This window comes from Bombus terrestris, chromosome 3 (genome assembly GCF_910591885.1).
Source record: "Bombus terrestris chromosome 3, iyBomTerr1.2, whole genome shotgun sequence".
NCBI lineage: Eukaryota > Metazoa > Arthropoda > Insecta > Hymenoptera > Apidae > Bombus > Bombus terrestris.
This window is the reverse complement of record NC_063271.1, coordinates 3515792-3535614: the sequence shown is the minus strand read 5'-3', so window position 1 is coordinate 3535614 and position 19823 is coordinate 3515792. Positions and strand designations below refer to the sequence as shown.

General features: G+C 40.1%; 1 protein-coding gene and 1 long non-coding RNA gene across 4 annotated transcripts in view; one reads left to right on the top strand and one right to left on the bottom strand.

Moving 5' to 3' along the window:
• LOC125384709 overlaps nucleotides 1–19823 on the top strand; it is a 121467-nt gene that overhangs the window by 37706 nt on the left and 63938 nt on the right. The gene's annotated exons all lie outside the window — the stretch shown is intronic.
• Nucleotides 1078–19823, bottom strand: part of LOC100645483 (somatostatin receptor type 2) — an 84119-nt gene continuing 65373 nt past the window's right edge. The window contains exon 2 of the mRNA XM_003394343.4: nucleotides 1078–18963. Coding sequence (XP_003394391.1) covers nucleotides 17246–18520 — 1275 coding nt within the window. The 5' untranslated portion in view covers nucleotides 18521–18963 and the 3' untranslated portion in view covers nucleotides 1078–17245. The remainder of the gene's footprint in view (nucleotides 18964–19823) is intronic.

The window sequence follows — 19823 nt, the reverse complement described above, 5'->3', positions numbered from 1 at the left end:
GTGCACGAAGATGCACTATCGCCGTGCATTATCGCCGATAGAAACCGCTCGACGCGTTAATCCGTACGTGAATCGCATTCACACCGTTTGCCATATTTGACGCGTATCAATTTGCGTCGTTGCATTGAATTACGAACGACGCAATTTCCGTGCATCATAAGAGGTACATCGACCGATTATCTCAATAATAATGTTAGCAAAATATTTGAAATTCCTAGTCTGTACACGTATTATTATCGCTTTTACAGCGCGAACGATTAAGAAACTTTTCTCGCTTTTTCTGATTTTTATAGTCGAGAAAAAAACTTACGGAGATTGAATGGAAAAGTTTCATGAATTATGGAATATTCCAAATAAATTCCATCCAACGTGTTAAACTAATTTACAGGAATCACACTTTCAATTAGATTATTAATGTGGCAGGAAACTGTTATCGATTATTCCATGGTAATTTATTCAGCGTCAAATAAATTTCATAGCTTTTCAAAGAGGAAAAGCAACATCCTCTTCGCTGCCGTGCTTCAAGCACTTATATACGTGTGAGTTTCGTATATTCGTGTGCGTTTTATCGTTACAGTGCTAGCACGACCACGGTTCTTCGATATTGTCCCTCATCGAATTATGCATATAAGCTTGAAACTTACCAACCTTCGCCGAACTCGCCGCTCGTTTAATTGCGTTCGAGGCAGCTTGGATTCCCAGTTATTTCATCGAATTACGTGGCGCTGTTCACGCAAACATAAGTTTCACGCGACGCATGCTGCCAGCTTTTCCCAAGCAAAATCCTGTCTTAACGATAATTGGATGGATAACGATGTTAAGTTACTTAGTGTTAATAACGTTTTTCTTTTCCGCGCGAACCAGAAGATACCATTAACAGGTAATTAGAAAATTGCTTTGTGGTTGAAGTTGAGAAGGTTTGTAGGGAAAAGGGTGGATGGTATAGACGCCGAGCTCAGATTGAATATATATTTCTTGTTAATCGAAAGTGAAACGACGTTAGAACTTTCTCACTCGCCGTGTTTAACACCTTAATTCGCACGGATCTCTTCCTGATTTATCAACGAAGATATAGCATTAGTTTTACATTAGTTATCAATTTTTATTGTTAGAATTGTTAATGGAAATGCGAGCCAACGAAAATGCAAATTATCGTTAAGAATTGGAGGAAAGATTTTTTTGTCACGACGAAGTTTAATCGAGCGAATGTATAATATATTCTTTACGAGATACGAATAATAAATTTCCTGGTAATTTTCACTTTAACAACGGGTCTCTTTAGTCGTTCGACTCGAAGACGAAGTTCAACGATTTAATAACGAAGCGCGAGGATACTGGCGCGAACTTTCATAGTACCCAGTGACGGAATTTGATGGCCGTCAGTTAGGTGGCTTCGTAATTAAAGTTATTAAAGACTGGAGGTACACACAGAAGCAGGGGTGTGCCATTGGCGCCGGTGGATTTGGAAAGGCGTAATGAGAAACGAGGTCGTCGAACGCGTCGCCCGACGACGAATTTAATTATCGGCGCGAAAATATTTTAATTCGCCTTTCCTGACCGTTACGATATATCGAAATTTTTCGGCCGTGGAAAGAGAATGGATTAAAAATCGTTGTGATTCTACAACGCCATTTCACCATGCACACGCTCGTAATTAAGTTTAAAAGCGTGCTTCGGTTGATTACGCTGCCGATGCTTCGCATGTGATACACACACGACGACAAGCCAATTAATTATAGGTGTCGAAAAAGCGACTCATTTATGTTGCCAGACCCTGTTTCTTCGTGTTACTATACGCTACCGATTGAGCACAAAAATTGGATATTTGCTTCTGGAATATTTCGCTATCGCCTTGAGAAAGTATCGCCGGCATTAATTGTACAGAGAAGAAAAAATTAACTTCTTGACAAATCGTCAAATCATGGGTCGTAGGTTATACAGACTTGTGTTTTATAATTTCACGATTTTACGTCGGATAGGGTAATCGGATACGACTTGTAATTTGTAGAATTTCGTTCTATGATAGTTTTACAGTATCGAAATTTGAATATCGAAAATTATCGAGTCAAATATACGAATGTCTAGCCAGTTATCGACACAAATAAAGACAGTGACGAAATCATGTCCGTAGGTCAGGTATTTCTTAAAAGCAAGGCGTGGCGAATTTTCATCCAGGAAAGTATTGTACGTTGTCCTCTTCTTCTCTCACCGTCGTTATTCACTGCCCTGGGAATTTTCTCGTCTACTCGGTTGCCTGGCAAATGGACTGGCAAATAGGCTTAAAAGCGAGCGACGCAGTGGGAACAAAGGGATCAACTTCGATATTTCCACCATTCTCAGCTCATCTGAAGATTCATATCGAGAAACATACTGACTCGCGAAAGTATTCGACGCTTAGCATAGGAAACTTTCGTGTTCGTGCTATATGAAACATTTTGCAATTTCATTGGCACCCTAACGAGACACGACTGAATCATGAAATTGAAAAATGTTTCGTGCAATACGCGTAATATATTTGTTTATAAAATGTGACGTCGATCGTTCGAATACCTCCACGTATCTTCGTTTTCAGCTTCTCTCTTGGTTGTTTAGCGAAAAAGCTGTTTGAAATTCAACAAATTGAATAAACCAGAAAGAGAATGGAAAGACTGGCGTTGGACGAAGAAGTTGCGGGTAGTCTCGAATTCAATTATGTTCTTGGTAATCCCAAGAGAAGGAAAGGAAACGTTACTATCTTCCTTCCGCCGCTAATTGACACTAATTCAATGAAAAAAAATTTCCTTTCGAAGGTTAACCATGCGACACTAAGGGCAGCTAAAAGGGGTGGATCGCTTGGGCGCTTGTTTTGTCCCTGCTCTATCGATCTTTCTTCGTATCGGCTTCCTGGTTGTAACGTTATTTGAATATCGTAGCTACAGGACAATTGTATTTGCTTCTCAAGGAAACCGAGAATCCTATTGCGTAAAACCGGTGAACTGTATTGGCTTTTACATAAATATAAGTAGCCAAGAAACCGCCAGAGGAATATTGCATCGTTGCGGAAATGCTGCGTCATTCTTTATACCAAGGAGGGAAAAGAAAGGCGAGGCAGGAAAGAAAAAAAAGGAAGTTCAATGAAAGTGATCAATATTTCTCACCCTATCAGCTCCCAAGGAAGACCTTCGCTGACTCTTCGTCTCTACTCGACGAGATTCTGTTCGCTTCACTGGCTCTGATATTTTGTTTCGCAATTTTTATGTATTTTTTTGTTATTTGCTGGTTGTGTATGTAATTTCACAACGTCATTCCTGCTATCTATCTTTGCAATTTGTTCGTGAAAAAAAAAACTTAAGTTGAACGAGGCAAACGTTTATTTTTCTTGTTCGGGATCGAATTAATTCGAGCCAGATATTATGTAACAAGTATTTCATCGTGTCGAAGCAGGGTTGCAGATAATTAAAGTTACCGTTATATGAATCTTCATTCGCTGGAAAGGCAATGGTCTTGAGAAGGATACTTGCTTCGTTTACGCTCAGCCTCTTCCATTCTGTTTCCGTCTATTCAATTTTATTGGGATGCACATGACTTTTTCGATGATGCCATCTTTCATTCTGAACACGTCTTTGCCATCTCGTTGAAAAGCAAAAGTATTCATCAAAACCGTCGAATTATCCTATTAACATATACGCAGCATCGTATCTTAGTAAGTTATTTTATGATTAATTAAACGATAAGTATCTTTGTTCTAGATCAAATTGGACTGAAATTTTAGTTTCTATTATGCATAATGTTTGAAAAATAATTTCTCTGGCAAAGTAGAGAAGAATTTTCCAATGAATCGGCAAATAAAATGCATCGTGACTGAGGAAACAAGTAGAACAGATTAAGTCAGGATAAACTTTGTAATTTACATATGGAAGTAAGATTTATCTCACACAGGGTACACACACACATCGAGATATATTTACAATCGTTTATATTAGGTCATTTCCCTTGCTAACCATCGCAGTTACACATTCATTCTTTCATTTTCTTTCCTCGATTTTCCTTTTGAAATATCGAGTCTTATCTTGGTTCTGTGTTTCCATCGATGTGATTAAACACGTATGATCCATTGCTAGATACTGTACAAGGTACGATTAAATTTATATTAAACTCAACTTACACTTCGACTCACATAGTTTGGTTATTACGCTTATACGATTAATCGGTTCTATGATTCATACAGCGATGTATGTATCTTAATGTACACTTGCGCTGATTCTGATTTTACAAGTACAACATACTTTCGAGTAAATCGAGAAAAGCGACGAAGGTGACATTGAGTGTTATACAATAGAGATTTATCGAGAATCACGTTCAGAATAAACCTTATAGATTCAGTGAGTCACTCTTTAATTTAAATCAGACGTAATAATCGCTTGCTCCTTCGCACACAATTTACATAGTCGTGACATTCGTTCAATACTCTATGAAGGTTACACGGTCGTCGATACGAACGGAAGTCGATACAATCTTTTAACGATTTTATCAAAGTTATTAAAAAAGAGTTGCATAACAAAACTAGTCTCTTTTAGGTCGCTAGGTAATTAAAAAATACCAAAGTTGGCGTATTTCGTATAAATATCTACGTTAGAGTAACTTCTGTTTGGTATAAAAATTATAAAAATACGCGTGAACCTATGAATTTTTGAAAGAAGTATCGTGATTTTTCTTAAAAAAAAAAAAAAAAAAAAAAAAAAAAAAAAAAAAAAAAAAAAAAAACGGACAAGAAAAAATGTGTTTTAGAAAAAGAACGGAAGAAATCTCAGACGTTTACCTTACACTTACTTTAATCAGACGCGAATTAAAATTTCATTCGAGTAAATACTTCGTCGAAAGTTATACTATACTTTTTGCACCTGACATTAAATGATACGAGAAATCTTGACGGTAAATAAATACTTATTCTCTAAGTTTGTTGCGATTTTTTGTTCGTCGCATACAACACTGACAGATAACAAGTGACAACGAATAGAATGGAAATATTCCAGACGACTATACATGTCTAAACATAGGTCGTTGAATGGAGCAACCTGACTTGTCCGATGCGAGAAGCACGTTTCAAACGAATCGATCGTTTGAAGAAATCTCGACTCGTCGCGTGTCTGCGGTTCTCCGCAAAAGCTCGCGTTTGTGAACCGACTCCGGTTCACGCCACGGAATTTCGAGCATCCGTGGCTCAGCTTCGCCGTGGTGCATTCACATTCCTTCTAGAAAATTCCGAGAGTCGGTCATGGCAGAAACGTGGCTAGAATCCGGACGGACCGCGAGAACTGGAAAATACCACGGGCTGTACTGTTTCCGCTACCAATCACGATTCACTGGACCGTGCGATCTGATCGTTCGCGCGTTCGACCGCGTATTAATTATACCCTGGGCCGCATTAGGATTAATCGTTTAATTGCCGTACCCGAAGCGATCGAGTTAGCCCTGGGCAAAATTATTCGCGCGGAAGGATCGCGTTTTGTCATGAATTGGTCACGTTTCGCTGCGGTACAAGTCGTTGTCGCAGTGCGAAAATTGAAGGCCGGAAGTGATAATTAAATTGCGGTCGAGTTAGAGCAAGTTCTCCTCGAATTTCTAACCTGCATTCGGGTACACCGTTTGTCACGGAATTTTTCTTGTCGTTACCGAACCTGTTCTAGTTTATCGACGATTCACAAATGACGAGATATTCCGTCGTTTGTGTATTTGGAATAAGTAGAAACGGGTGCTACGATTGCAAAGTTAAATCGATATCTATTAATCGAGTGTATTAGAAGGAAAATTTGTATTCGATAACAAGGCAACTTGGTATCGAAGATCTTTATACAATTTGCCTCCTTATTTTTCCATTTCTTTATGAAAGATATAGAAACACTCGTACGAAGAGAGATTTATCTACCGTCAATGTTACGAACGAGGATCTTTACTGCCACATAGAATATTTATTTCTGTTTGGTCGGTGGCATCGTAAAATTCGTTCTCGTATCATCGACGAGCCAGTATTCCCGATATGGAGCGTGTTTTCTCGGCTGTCGAATAGACTGTATCCGGCTCTGAAGGGTACTTTGTCATACAAAGTAGCTGCGGTTTACTCGTGACCTATAAAAATCGCTGGGAAGAGGAAGAAAGAAAGAGCGGACACGTTCTCGCGCCCGCAAATCCTCAGCTTCTTACGTAAAGCTCGCATTCGAAAATTCAGGTGAAATTCCTCTCCGCCTGCCTCTCCAAGGAAATTCTCATTTGCATTGGCACAGCCCGCTGAGAATACCACAGCGAGGAACCATCATGCCGGAAACAAATAACGCTCTCGTCGGTTTACCAACTACCCACACCATGGGATAAATAATTTCGAACGCGACAACTTCTTCAATTAGTTGCAGAAACCGTCTTATCTCTCGCTCGACGATCCGTGCTGCAATTGTTTCGCTTAATAGTTTCCGTGAATGCATCCTCCAATTTGGGTTAATTATTCGTGCAAAAAGAGCCACTTATTGTTTCACACGACTCTATTGTTCCTCTTAAACGCAAATACTTTTGGTAAAACCTTCTGTGTGTATAGATATACATGTTGTTCTATATCCACAAATAGGTCGGAGACGTAGAATAAAATTTAATCGTTGGAACTTTCGTTTCCTAGAATCTTCGTTGTGATTTCTGAAACTTTAGAAGATTGTCAATTTCATACGATTAGAAAAATTTGACAGCGTCATGGTTCATTAGAAAGTTAGCTAAAGTTCTCTGTTGCAGCTCAAGTTCGAAGAGAATATCGAAACAATCGTAGCGAAAATTAATTAAATTCCACGATTATTCAACGCTTTAAACTCAAGCAACTATTGCGTATAAATCGTTTGACTTGTTCAAGGTTGCCAATTAATATCAGAGGTAACGTTGTGACACATTTCTTCGTTCGCGTTAGTCAGGTGCTGTTCTCTCGATGTAACCTTGTTCCAAGTTTTATCAGGAACTCGCTTCTTGACGGATGTTCATCGAAGATCGATCGTTCGTCGTGAGAACGTAGCTGTTGTTTTGTAATTCATTAAAACAGTTGTGGATTGATAGCTTCACTCGGCCATTTGCCATCGAGCTTGTACACACTGACACGGATGGAACGAATTCCACGCAGCAAGGTATCTGTTATTCACAGATCGTTACTTCCGTCATTCAAGTGGCACTCGATGCACCGTTACGAACGCTCAAGCTTCCTTGAAATTTGTTTTCCATCGATTTACTCGAAGAAAAAGCAACTTTTAAAAGGGACCGATAACGAGGCGAACACATTGTTTCACGGTAAACGTAGTAGAAACAGAACATGGCGTAATGTATTCTTGAAATATTCTTTGCGGATTTTTACGCAAATTCATGTTCTCATGGGCGCGACTATTTACAAAAATTTGTTTCATCCATCAAATATTATATGGTAATAGAAGATGTTCCATTTAAGGTCACAGGTAGTTCCATTTAAGCTCGGACGAACGTTCTATCGATAGAAGCTTCGATGTTCTAATAAAGATAAATGAAGGGGAAAGATCGCTGCTAAGTGGAAGTTAGGAACGTGCAGCGCACAATGTTACAACAACATGATCTCGTTACACCAGTAAATCTGACGAGTTTAACAGATCAACGTCACGGTTGATCATTGAATACGCAATGAGTACGATAATTACCGCGTGTACAACTATCTCGCGTTTCGACTAAACGGTGACGATAGATTTCTGTGAATTGTTCGATCGTTTAAACATTGTTTCAACGCTGTTTCGACATTAACATTAGCTCAACGTTACTTCGACGTTCTGTCGTCGTCTCTGTTTTATTTCTTGCATCTATCTCGTAGAATGAATTCGATCGAGCGTGGATAAAGTTCGATATATCGTAATAGGCATTATCGTGAACCGATAACAGGTAAAATTCGATTTTCAATTTCCCTTAATTTTCCAACTTGTTTGCGCGGCCACGAAGCCGTCATCGATCCATTCACTCGTCGTTCAAATGCGTGCGATCGAGAATTGCAAGGTCGTCGTTGGAAAATTGTTGGAATACCTGGTTGTCGAGTAATAATTGCGCGAAAATTCACGCCAAAAGATCGTCAACGAGCAGAAATTAAAGGGTAGGTCGTCGAACGAAGTCGAATAGGGCGGTTAACGACCCATTAGCGAGTCTTGAGTGCATTTCGCGTTAATTAGTTTCTGAACTGAGAAAACGCTGACAAGGAAAGTACGATCGAGTTGCTAACGCTTGACGCGTTTTTAGAAAACGGCTACACACTTTCATGGGGAAACGAATGGTCAAAGAAACGAGTCGTGTTGAGTGAACTCGAGATTGCGATACGTTTATGAAAAATTTGACGACAGAAATTGAACATTATATGTGAAAATATGGATAACAAATTTGTGAAAAACGATCGTCCATGATTTACATCGCTGTTTATCATGGCGCGACCTGTAATTTAAAGTAGATCTTTGTTCGAGGCAGACACTAGCGTTATCGCGGAGTAAAATCGATTTTCATGAGGAATTTTGGCGAAAACGCGACAGGAACGTACCAGCTCGACCGTTAGAGTTCGAAAGTAACGTAATATCCGTTGTTTAAAGATTCTGGTTTTCATGGCTCGGTGGCCGTGTTAACGTCATTCCATTTAGAAACTTTCGATGGAACGGAATAACAAGTGGCAAGCAAATTCACGCGAGTGATAACCGGAAGACGAGTCTGATTACCGTAATCAGCATATGTATGTATGATCCGAATCTCATTTACTCGATAATCGAGTTTCGAAAAAAAAGTCAATAACACTGGATTAATCAAGCGAATCGTTGACATTTTTGTCGTTGTATCTGTGTAACGTTCCTCCTCTCCGTTCTGATTTCAACTTAGTCGTCGAATCGATTTTCGAAAGCGGAGAATTCGCTTTTATACGCTCGACAAACTTCGGTTCGAATTTTCTGTTGAATAACTTGGATCTCGAATTTTACGCCAAACAGAGACTTTGGGATCCATGGGATCTGTATGTATTTTCGCATGCTATATCGTTTCACAAGTTAGCGACAGTCCGTACAGTTTGCTGAACACTCGAGCACACGAAGCGGTCACACGATCTGCTTGCGTAACATAGCCACGACTTCGTATCATTCCGGTTTCGCTATGTCAACCATCGTTACGAGAAAACCGTAAGCAGATTGGAGTACGCTATTTCCATAGGTTTATCATCGACGATTCGATTTTACGTTCGATCAAATAAATCGACTTCGATTAAAATAAATCGAAGGAAACTCAGAGTCGCTCTGAATAGAATCAAAACGAAGATTATACGATCGAAGTGGTTACAAATCAATGAAACGGTAATTTGATTCTGAAAGTTTTTCTTTCGAAAGAGAAAAAGAAACATTGTTTTCTGTTCGAATCTCCTCTCGCGTTCCTCGTTTGCAATTATCTTCCGACGGAATTTCAGCCAATCGTTGATCAAAGAAGCGAAAACGCGCGGTGAACCGTATGCGAAACAGTGTAGGTGGCGAATTAATCGTCGACGAACCGTATCCATTTCCTCGTCTTCCCATTCGTTGCTCCTTGAACCGTACGAATCGAGACGCGCCACGTGTTTTCCGAATGCGAACGTCGAAGTAAATACGAACCAAAAAGAACCACGTGATCTCTTTTCTCTTTATCGTGCCCTCTTTTCGTATCCCTGGAGAATTCTCGGTTAATTTCTCAGAGTTTCCTAAAGTACGTAGCTTGGAGCCGAAAACGTGATCGAAAAGGAAGATAAATGAAAAAAGTTTAACGGGACAAAACTGAAAAATTCAAACTTATTTATTTGCTTAAGGACTGCTACGAATCGTAAGGGAGAATAATTATTTAAAAATCTACAGTCGCGTGCGCGTTCTTCGCTTTTGATCTACGTGACTTTTGAATTTTATGGACCTTCAAATTCTCAAATAACGAAATATAGATCAAAGGGTGAAAAGGAGACATACGGATTTCACGATAAGCATCGTATCTCGAAAATCTTCTCGAATCCATCTTGTCGACTCCCATACGAGCATTTATTACTTTTCCGGAAATTTACGAGGCGATTTTATATCGATGAGATATTTAATCGGAAGCGGTGATGATTCTTTATGATTGATTCACGCGAGAGCAACGGTTCTCTGATCTGGACCAAGTCCTTGATTTCTTAGAAATCGCGTAAGAATATTCCGGAAACGTTTTCCGCACGTTTGCTGCTAATCAACGTCGAGAACCTTGGAATATTCCGTTTGACTTCCTTAATTTTTCTTACGACTTTCCTATTTCTGTAGAAAAATTTTGGTCCATAAATAAAGATATTATCATCGGCCGATATTATCGTGTCATTTCCTTTTGCGTTTCGATTTTACTTGCTAGGAATCAACCGCGTCTTCATTAACCGATGTTCTGATAATCAACGTTCCCCTACAAAGAATCGCTTCGAATCCATTGTTTGTTTCAAAATCTCGAATAAGAGGATCGCGGTGAATGAGCATCCTTGTATTCCCGTTACGACCGTCCTCGAGTCTCCGTGAAAGCAATGGCGATCGTAACATCGCGTTTCATTGGTAATGCCATGGCGTTAAATCCGACGCGTAAAGCTGGAGGATTTTAATTATCGTCGAGAAGGCGAGGATCGTCAACGCCTACGTTCATCTGCCATTCTACAATTTCTGCATTTGAACGCCAACGAATTTCAATCTCGCTGTAAGTATCGCAGTGTACGATAAAACAATTCCAAAAAAAAAAAAAAAAAAAGAAAGAATGACATCCACTCGACCTTCTCTATTTTTAAAAACTAATTAAACGATTTAAAAGCATCGGCGTTAATACATCCTTAATGCGAAAAGTTTACGACAGAAGGAGCGCGATAATGAGAATAAATAAAAGAAAACTATTCTTTCGCGTTTTCTGACTATTAGCGTTCAGCGTGAACGAGACTTTGTTTTAATCTGGAGTACCGTTCGACTAGCAAATTACGGTCGTTTTCCGTCTCGCTTTTAACCGTATAAAAGCATCGCGATTAAACGTTCCGCCCTCGTAGTATACCGTGTAACGCCGGACATTAAAATTTAAATGTGATTGCAGTTTCGTTTAACGATATTAAATAGGAATTCCGCGGGCCAGCCACCGCTTAACGACCGTAACGACCGACCGGCACCAAAGTTACGCCTCCTTTCGCGTTATTTTAGCGTTCGTAACGTGATAGCGCCGCGACGGAAGCGAACCCATTGGCCGTACTTCTCTTCACTCTGGTAAGAGGGTTCCTTGTAATGTAATTACCCGTGACCGCCGCATACCTTCGATAGCTCCGGTGCACGTCATCTCAACGACATGATTCTGGAAAACGCACACTGCCTGCAAATGGTATAACACGGCACGACACTTGTACGTTCGAGTTTTCCAAGTCTGTTTATCCGCTGTTCCAATCTATGAATTTTTCTCTCGTTCTCGGTTTTCCGTGACTCAGCCAAGAGACTTTGAAGATTTCAAGAAAATTTTTCTACACGAGGGTCGATTCTTTCGCAAATTTCTCTTTTCTCGAGTTCGAGGAACGCGTTAAGAGTAGACAAACACAATTGGATAGCCGCGAACTGAAACTTTAACGATCCTTCGATTTTTCTAATCTGATTATTCTCTATCTTGATAGGTAAAATGACTGTTCGCGTCTCCGATTCACGCGATGTAAACTTCTCCACCGTCTGTTTCTAATTTCACGAGTAGAATACGTTTAATTATTACGATATATCGCAAATTCATACAAGTTTTATACAATTTTGCGATAAAAACTGCATGCGCCAAAACGATTATTTTGGTTGTCGACTTCGACAAATTTAACGAATGCATCATTTTTTTTACAATGGTTCTTATTTTTCAAAACTTCCACGCAGTTTCGAGCGATGTACTCGTGTTCCATAGAAAGCATTTGTTTGTTCGTAGCGAAAGAAATTCCACTTGTCTTACGATGATCGACTTCGTCGTTTAAATTTCAGAAGCAGGGTAAACTCTTTCAGTCGGTGTGCTTAAGCTTCACAAGAAGTTTCTTCGCCCTTCGTTTTGGAGATCCAAAAAGAGACACCACTCGCGTACACAGGACTATAAATTTAGACGCCCGAGTACTTCCAAAGTGGCGCGATATTGCTCGCGAACCGAAGTAGCGGTATTTTCCAACCGGATGTCTCCAAAGGACGAACATCTAGAATTCTCTGGAAGAAACAACCTCCGCTATGGTGCATCGTGTCACGAAATCGTTGAAAATTACAAGCATCTCTTTACATTCTGTAAAGGAATTCTTCTAAATATTTACAGCATTTAGTTCTCTTTTTCACATTATTATTTTTTTCTATCTTCGGTAAACTATTCACCCTGCCTTAGTTTATAACAGCGTAACACAATCACTTTAGAATAAATGAGATTTCTCGTTATTAAAATCCTTTCGCGCGATAATTTACCAGATCGTAATTAGGCTGCGAATATTCATGGAAATTTAAGATTTTACAGATAGAGTTAAAAGAACGAATTTCGAATAAAGATTCGTATCTCTACGCGTCTAAATTTCCACCCGTAAACATTTATATTCTACTGATAAATATCGTTCGTTCGTTCGAAATTCATTCGTTCGTGAGAACCCAGGAAATACGTTCGTGATGATACAGTTACGCGTTTCATCTGGAAATCTGTCGAACGACGGTGATACTTGGCGTGGAGAAGTTATAAAAATCAACAGCGGGTAACACGTTCCCTTGAAAAATCGTGTAATACGTGTCGTGTACTGCTTTAGAGGGCTATTAGAAACATTATCGAGCTGATATACGAAGGTATTATCGGGCTTATCGAGCAAGTTATGAGATCAGGATACGGTATTACCACGCCTCGTATGGAAGGAACCCTGTCGAAGCCACGGCGGCAATAATAAATAAACAGCGTGAAAGAAATGGTAAACTGCGGACATACGTTCGTCCGAGGATACTCTCGAAGGATACTAAAGCGAATTCTTCGTGAAAGCGTTTCGTTGTTTTTCTCGCCGTTCATCTGTACCTAATTTCTAACCCCTGCGACATTAGGCTCGTTATTTTACGACTGACCATTTTGTCATTCGAATACGGTCAGGTAATTCGTAAAGAGCTATCTGTTTTACACGGCAGAAATGATAAAACGAAACACGGATGGTAAAATTGGCAGAAAGCGTAGCATTTCGAAGAAAATCACCGTGGCTCGCTTGTGATTTATGGGTCGTTCTCGACAGACAAAGAAACACCGTTGACGTGTCGGTTTCCAGTGGCAGCTCGTGAAAATAAAAGGCTACAGAGAATTGTACGATAGGATGATATTTACATTTGTACGAGATGTCGTGAAATAAATTTTTCGGTACGATGAAATTTTCCTCTTTAATTGCCCGATTCACACTTTTGCTCATACGCGATTAACGTTGATTCGTCGGCGAGCTTCTCATCCCATTTTCCGAACCGTCGTTCGTTTTCTGCGTAGAACACGTACACCTAATCGTTCATCTCTCGCGAAACTTCACAGAGCGTCATATCGAATGTTCCGTGTCTTAATGATAAAAGAAAAAAAAAAGTGGAATAATTGGATTATTTTCTTAAGGAAGTATAGCAGCCTGAGACGTTTAAAAACACAAAGTTTAGCGATTTTTCGCATAAATAGTTATGGAATGAGAGACTCAGATTTTTTAGGAATAATATCGATTATAAAAATATGAATATTCCGTTTTTTTTTTTTAAATCGTTAGGCTCGCGAAACGAATCCTTCTTTTTAATTCTATCACAAGGACAAACTGTGCGACGTCGGACAAACAGAAGTTAGCTAATCTCTCAAAGATTTCGCGTAATGATTTAAGCAGGGAACTTCATCTCGTTATGGACGGCGGATTCTAATTGTTACAGATAGGTATTCAACTACTGTAATCCGTTAAGCGCGGCTGTATTTACCTGGATTCTGCAACCTGAATTACCGTTTTGCGTTTGCCTGTTGTTTGCTGTACGCTGGAAATTCCGATGATCGCGCGGCAATATTCAGAGGGAGTTGGTAAAATGAGATTATCTTCCGCGGCGTATTGTAACGGATCGTGTCAAATATTTAGATTTTACTTTGGCGGAAATTAAGATATTTGGTAATTGATCGAGTTAACCAACGGTGTTTAACGAATACCCCGTATAGTTAACCGCTCGATCAATTCCTAGTTCGTTCATATTCCTATCGCAAAATCGATAGGTTTTTAAGCAAATCTTAAAAAATTCCCAGCTCGTGTTTCGAGTGCTTCCGATATTTAACTTACGCTCTCGAAGATCCTCGCAGTATCGTGCCGACTTATATCGTCAAATAAAGACCATCCGTAGTGTAAAGTTTCCAATATTGACTGCAAGAAATTACTATCAGTTGGCGAACCCATGAGAATCGACTACACACTTTTCAACAAGTTCGCCCCGGTATATCGTTTAACCTGTTCGTATCGACGATCCGATAATCAACGTTTGTTTGACATTTAATTAAGAAACGGAAATTTCTCACCGCTGGATCGCAATCTCGCTCATCCAACTGTTCTCGCTGAACGAGAACGCCGCGATGTTCTCGTTCGTTCTCGCAATTTCGAGTAAGTATTTTTACAACGACGTTTACGTTGCTCCTGTTCATTTTTTAAATGCATCCCCGCTGGGACTATCTACGAGTAGGTCACATAATGATCCGCACTCGTGCTCGTTTCTCGGCTTTTACGAGCACGTGTGTAGACTGAAATTAACGAGCTAAAGCGAACTGTGCTCGCATGTGATACGTTGAAGCTTGTTTCACAACTGGCCCCGTTCGAAACTGTGTGTGTATCTTCGATATGATTGTTGTAGCTACTGTGCTTTCTAAACAGAATGAGTTTCGTTGTTAGCTTGATCAGATCTTATACTCGAGCTGGTTTCGACGACCAATCGATTCTCTTTTGATAGTTGAACTGTGATAGCACTTTGGTAATTTATCGTTAATTTAAGTGGGAAGATGACGATAATTGGAATAAAGTAAAATTCGATATTCGCTGTAAAGTTTTAGAAAATTGTAAAATTTCTGAATCGCAAGAAGCGACGAATCGATTCTGTTTCGTCGAGTATACTGGAAATTAGAATACATTGAAATTCAAATTTCAGTGAGATTTTATGAATCTGCCAGTCGGCGAAATTTAGTTTTTCTTGGCTAAAATTTCATCCCTCGCGAGGCAGATACATTCAGAAGAAGAATAACTTGAAGTTCAAAAGCATCGTACTTTTAAATTTGCGAAACAGAATAATCGTGTGCCATAGAACGACGCGTAGTAATGAAAACCTCCTCGCAGTTCAAAAGATATGCTGATTGAAAGGCAAACGTAGAACAATCAGCGCGACTATTCGCTACTTATATCGCTAGTTTATTGAAGACCAACGTTCCTTAAACACGATTCCATCCTTTCATTGCCATCTCGATTCTTCAACGTGTTACTTGCGAAGGCAGCTTTTGATCTTTATGATCAGCTCTCGAAACTTTATACATTCGCGCGTTAACTTTTACTTTACTTTACACAACTTGATAAGTAGAGAAAATTGATAGCAACTGACAATTTTCTTCCTCTTCCCGTCTTTTTTTTCCTTTTTTTTTTTTTTTTTATACGACAATTGACGGTCATAACGTCGATTCATTCGTTGCTCGACTTCATTGAACATTTTTCAAATTACTATCGAGTTATAGTGTCGTTAAAATACACATTTTTGTCTCGAAGGTTCGATCAAGTCAAGCAAGAATCGCGATCCACGAACACAGTGTCCATCATCGGATGATGAAACGATGTTCTCTTCGTATTCTTCTGATCGTGCGCGTATACAAGAATTTTTCAAACTCGAACTACAACGACAGCTTTTTTTCTTTTTAGTTTTAAGACTAATGAAAGCGGTAAATTCCCATAACTACGCAACACGCTGTCAAATGTTCGCTATTAGTCTCCGTCCACGATGTATTTTTCAATTTGAACGTTCTGGAAAAACGTTTAACTTTCTAAATGATCGACACGTTGTTTTCACAAAGTAAACTAATCCGAAATACAGCGGTAAATCACGAAAATACGCTACGATTTCTCGCGATAGTCCTTGGAACAATTTGATCCCGATCTTCGCCACGATTTCTCTTCCACACAATGTGCGCCTTGTCACGAGTAAGAAAAGAGGGTGAATAAAAATCGAAATAATGGAACGAGGCATCGAGGAAGCAAGAAAATACGAAATAAAGCTGTTCCAACCGCGAGTCTCCAGGGCAACTTGTTGTTCTCTTCTTCGAGGCATGCTGTATCGATCTTCCTCAGCCATAGATCGAATTGACTCGTTCGTAAAGACGTTTCAACACTATCGTCGTGCTCCTTACAAGGCAGAAACGTGTCGCTGAAATACTCTGTCTTTGGCACGGAAACCATTCGCTTTTTCCTTTCGTTGAACCATCGACGTTAATCGATAAATACATCGATCGACCGACTACAGTATATTTATATAATATGTACAAATTTGACTTGCTTTTCTTCTTATTTAATTTATTTACCAATGGAATTTCATTAAATTTTATATGATCTCTCAAGCATTCTGTACGGAAATAAGACTCGCCTCTTCAACAGCGATTTTATCAAAGGGATTCTGTTCTTTGATAGCGCTTCTGTTCCTGCGCTTGGCAAACTCATCGACGATTCGTTTATTTTCTCGGTTGTTGTGCGTGCGTGTAGAGTTAACTAAACGGAATGACCACGCTCTTGACCCGTTCACCAAGAGGAGTAATGGCGGCACGTGCGTCACGGGTCAAGCAATGCTCGGCCTCCTTTCTCGGCCGATTTCCAGCGATGTTCCAGCCTTTTTGCGAGTAATGTTCGAAATCAGCTGCTACAACCAAGGAATCGAAGGAGACAACTGGATAGAAATGGGCGTTTACATTCGGTCGACACACGAACGTGAGTTTGGAGCAAATCCTTCGGTACCAGGATCACGAGGGAAAGTAGCAAAAATTCGATGAACGATCTTATCGAGTCGCCGTTTCGACGATTCTAACGTTATCTGAAAATTCGTTCCACGACATCGATCTTCTTCGTTCCTTGAAATCAGTTTTCTTCTTGCACGATGATCCTAGGCTCATCTGGTCACCGTGACGAGGAAAAGAAAAAAAATAAGAGGCCGTCGTTAGCCCGTCGTTCGCATTTCGTTGAATCGTTATCTTCGTTTTCTTCGTTTATTCTTTACACCTGCGTCAATAACGTCAATTGTGTCCCATTTCTCATCGCGTCTTTCTCTCTCTGCGTTTGATCTTTCGGCTCGTTGCCTATGGTAATATTCGATCGTGACGTCATGGTCACCGTCGTCGTGGAAGTTTTGCTAATCAGTAATCCTCTCTCGGCGTCTTCGTCTTCCAGCTCCATCCTCGATTGACCGGATGTAGCTTGTCGATTCGACTGAAGCCTTTCAGCGTTCGCCTTGTTCCTCCGTGGAAATACACTGTTCTCGATATGCAACGTGGCATTCACGTCCTTTCCAGCGGCGCAAGTGCACGCTTTTAAGAAACTTTTCTTGAAATTGTCGCTGAGGAAAGCGTATAAGATAGGATTCATCGCGCTGTTGCTATAACTGAGGAAGCCAGCCAGTAAGAAACTGGTAATCGTGATCTTGCTCTGACACTGTTTGGGTGGAGTGTAGATCAACGCCACTTGCATCAGCCAGTAGGGCAGCCAACACAAAACGTACACCGTGATCACTGTCAGTACTAACTTGGTCACTTTACGATGCGATCGTTTCTTCTCCTTGGACTTGTTCTTGGGTCCGACCGTTTGAAGCTTCCTGATTACGAGGAAATAAAAGATCAGAATGAGAATCAGTGGAATGGCGAAGCCTAGGATGAACGTGTATAAAGTAAAGGTAGTGTGGCCTCCGCGATCGTTTGGCCAGTAGATGTTACAGTTGATTCCTTTCTCAGACTCCATCGCGTTGGCGTACAGAAATATAGGGATCATAAAGAGAGCGCTCGTGGCCCAGGCTGTTAGAGAGACCACTTTGGAGATGAATGGCGTACGAATCTTTGGCGAAGATATCGGATGACACACGGCGATGTAACGATCGGCGCTCATGATGAAAAGGAAGATGCTGCTGGTAAACTGATTGATGCTGGTTGTAGTCATATACGCTTTGCACATGATCTTCCCGAAGATCCAGCTACGTAGGCTCATCGTGGTCACCAGGAAAGGTATTCCTATCAAGAAACACTCGTCTGCTATAGCCAGGTTTACGATGTACATGTTGGTCACTGTTTGCATCTTCGAGAACCGTAACACCACGTAAATCACCAGAGTATTTCCGAGAAGACCAACGATGCAGACGATAGAGTAGAGAATCTGATTGACCAGCGAGACGATCGGCAGATCAGCCTCGCAATTCTGGATCATCGACTCCTCCTGATTCATTTTGCGAGCGTAGTCGATCATGCTCGGCGTAGTCTCGTAGCTTATTATCGTGGCGTTCATTTTGCTCCAGCCGTCTTAGATTCCTCGTCCAACGAACGATCCTCGCCCCCTTCGTAAATTTACTTTTTTCTCGAACGATCTTCTCCCGGAGATTATTCACACGATGGCTTTCGATCGATGGTTCAAGAGATCTCTAACTGCGATCACTCGGCACGAAGAAAGATTACCGAGACAGTCTTTATTTTCTCTTTTTCACGAGATTTGTTCGTCTTTAGGGGAGATACGAATGTATGAATCGCCTTCTAGGAATTAAACGTGTGTTCGTCGTATTCTGTCGAGGATCAGAGGGTAGAAGAAGGATCGTTGCGCCGACGACGACGATACGAGAGATGGATCCGACGTCATTCCGTCAGCCGTGAAACGATCGCGCTTCCGGACACCCGATCACTCGGAAGTCAACGCTCAACGCTCGCCTTCTCCCGTTTCCTCCCGAGCACGAGGGTCTGAAACAAAAGAAAGCATCGTTTTTCAAATTTGATTTCACGATGTTCAGGCGTAAATTAACGCCTCTTCGGATGAATCCGATATTTTTCCTTTATATACAGATTAAATTTAAATTTGTCTTTAAGCGGTTTCGATCAGGACAGCGAGTGAGCTAAGCTATTGAAAACTTTCTGATCGAATTTTGCGTCCTGAGAATTTTTTTAGATCTACAGTACAAAGATTTCGTTGGCAAGGGTTCGACGAGCAGTTTCAACCCCATTATTGGCAACAATAGATTCAATTTGTGTGGTGTATAGCACCGGTTGCTTTCATCAAATGAATCGATGGAGGGTGTGTCTTAAAGAGAAGGTGATCGAGAAGTTTGAACCATCTCAAATTCTTATTGCTTTATAAAACACGAGTTTGATCTTACGATTATAAGTTCTAAGTATTTTCAATAGCCATATCTGACAAAATAAGTATAGTCTCTTGTATTGTTCATGAATGAGTATAATTTTTTATTTCAGTTGCGAAATTACAGTTAAATTATCGTTGCAGTTGAATTAATCTTCGATAGCCCGCGATATCAAATTCTTCGTATTTCATCAATTAAATATGCAATATTATGCATGCTTGCAAACATTAATCGTTTGAATGTGCTACATAATTAATAATCGATAATTAATTAAACATACATCTAAATGTAAATATGCATGAATTTGTAAATAATTATCACTTTTTGTTGCCCTATATTATATATATATATAACGATCGTTTTACGGTCAAAGCTTCGAAAGCATTCGCAACACGTTTGTTATACAATTGGCACGAAAGGTTAAATTAAACAAATGAGTAAACTGGAACACCCAAAACACCGCTG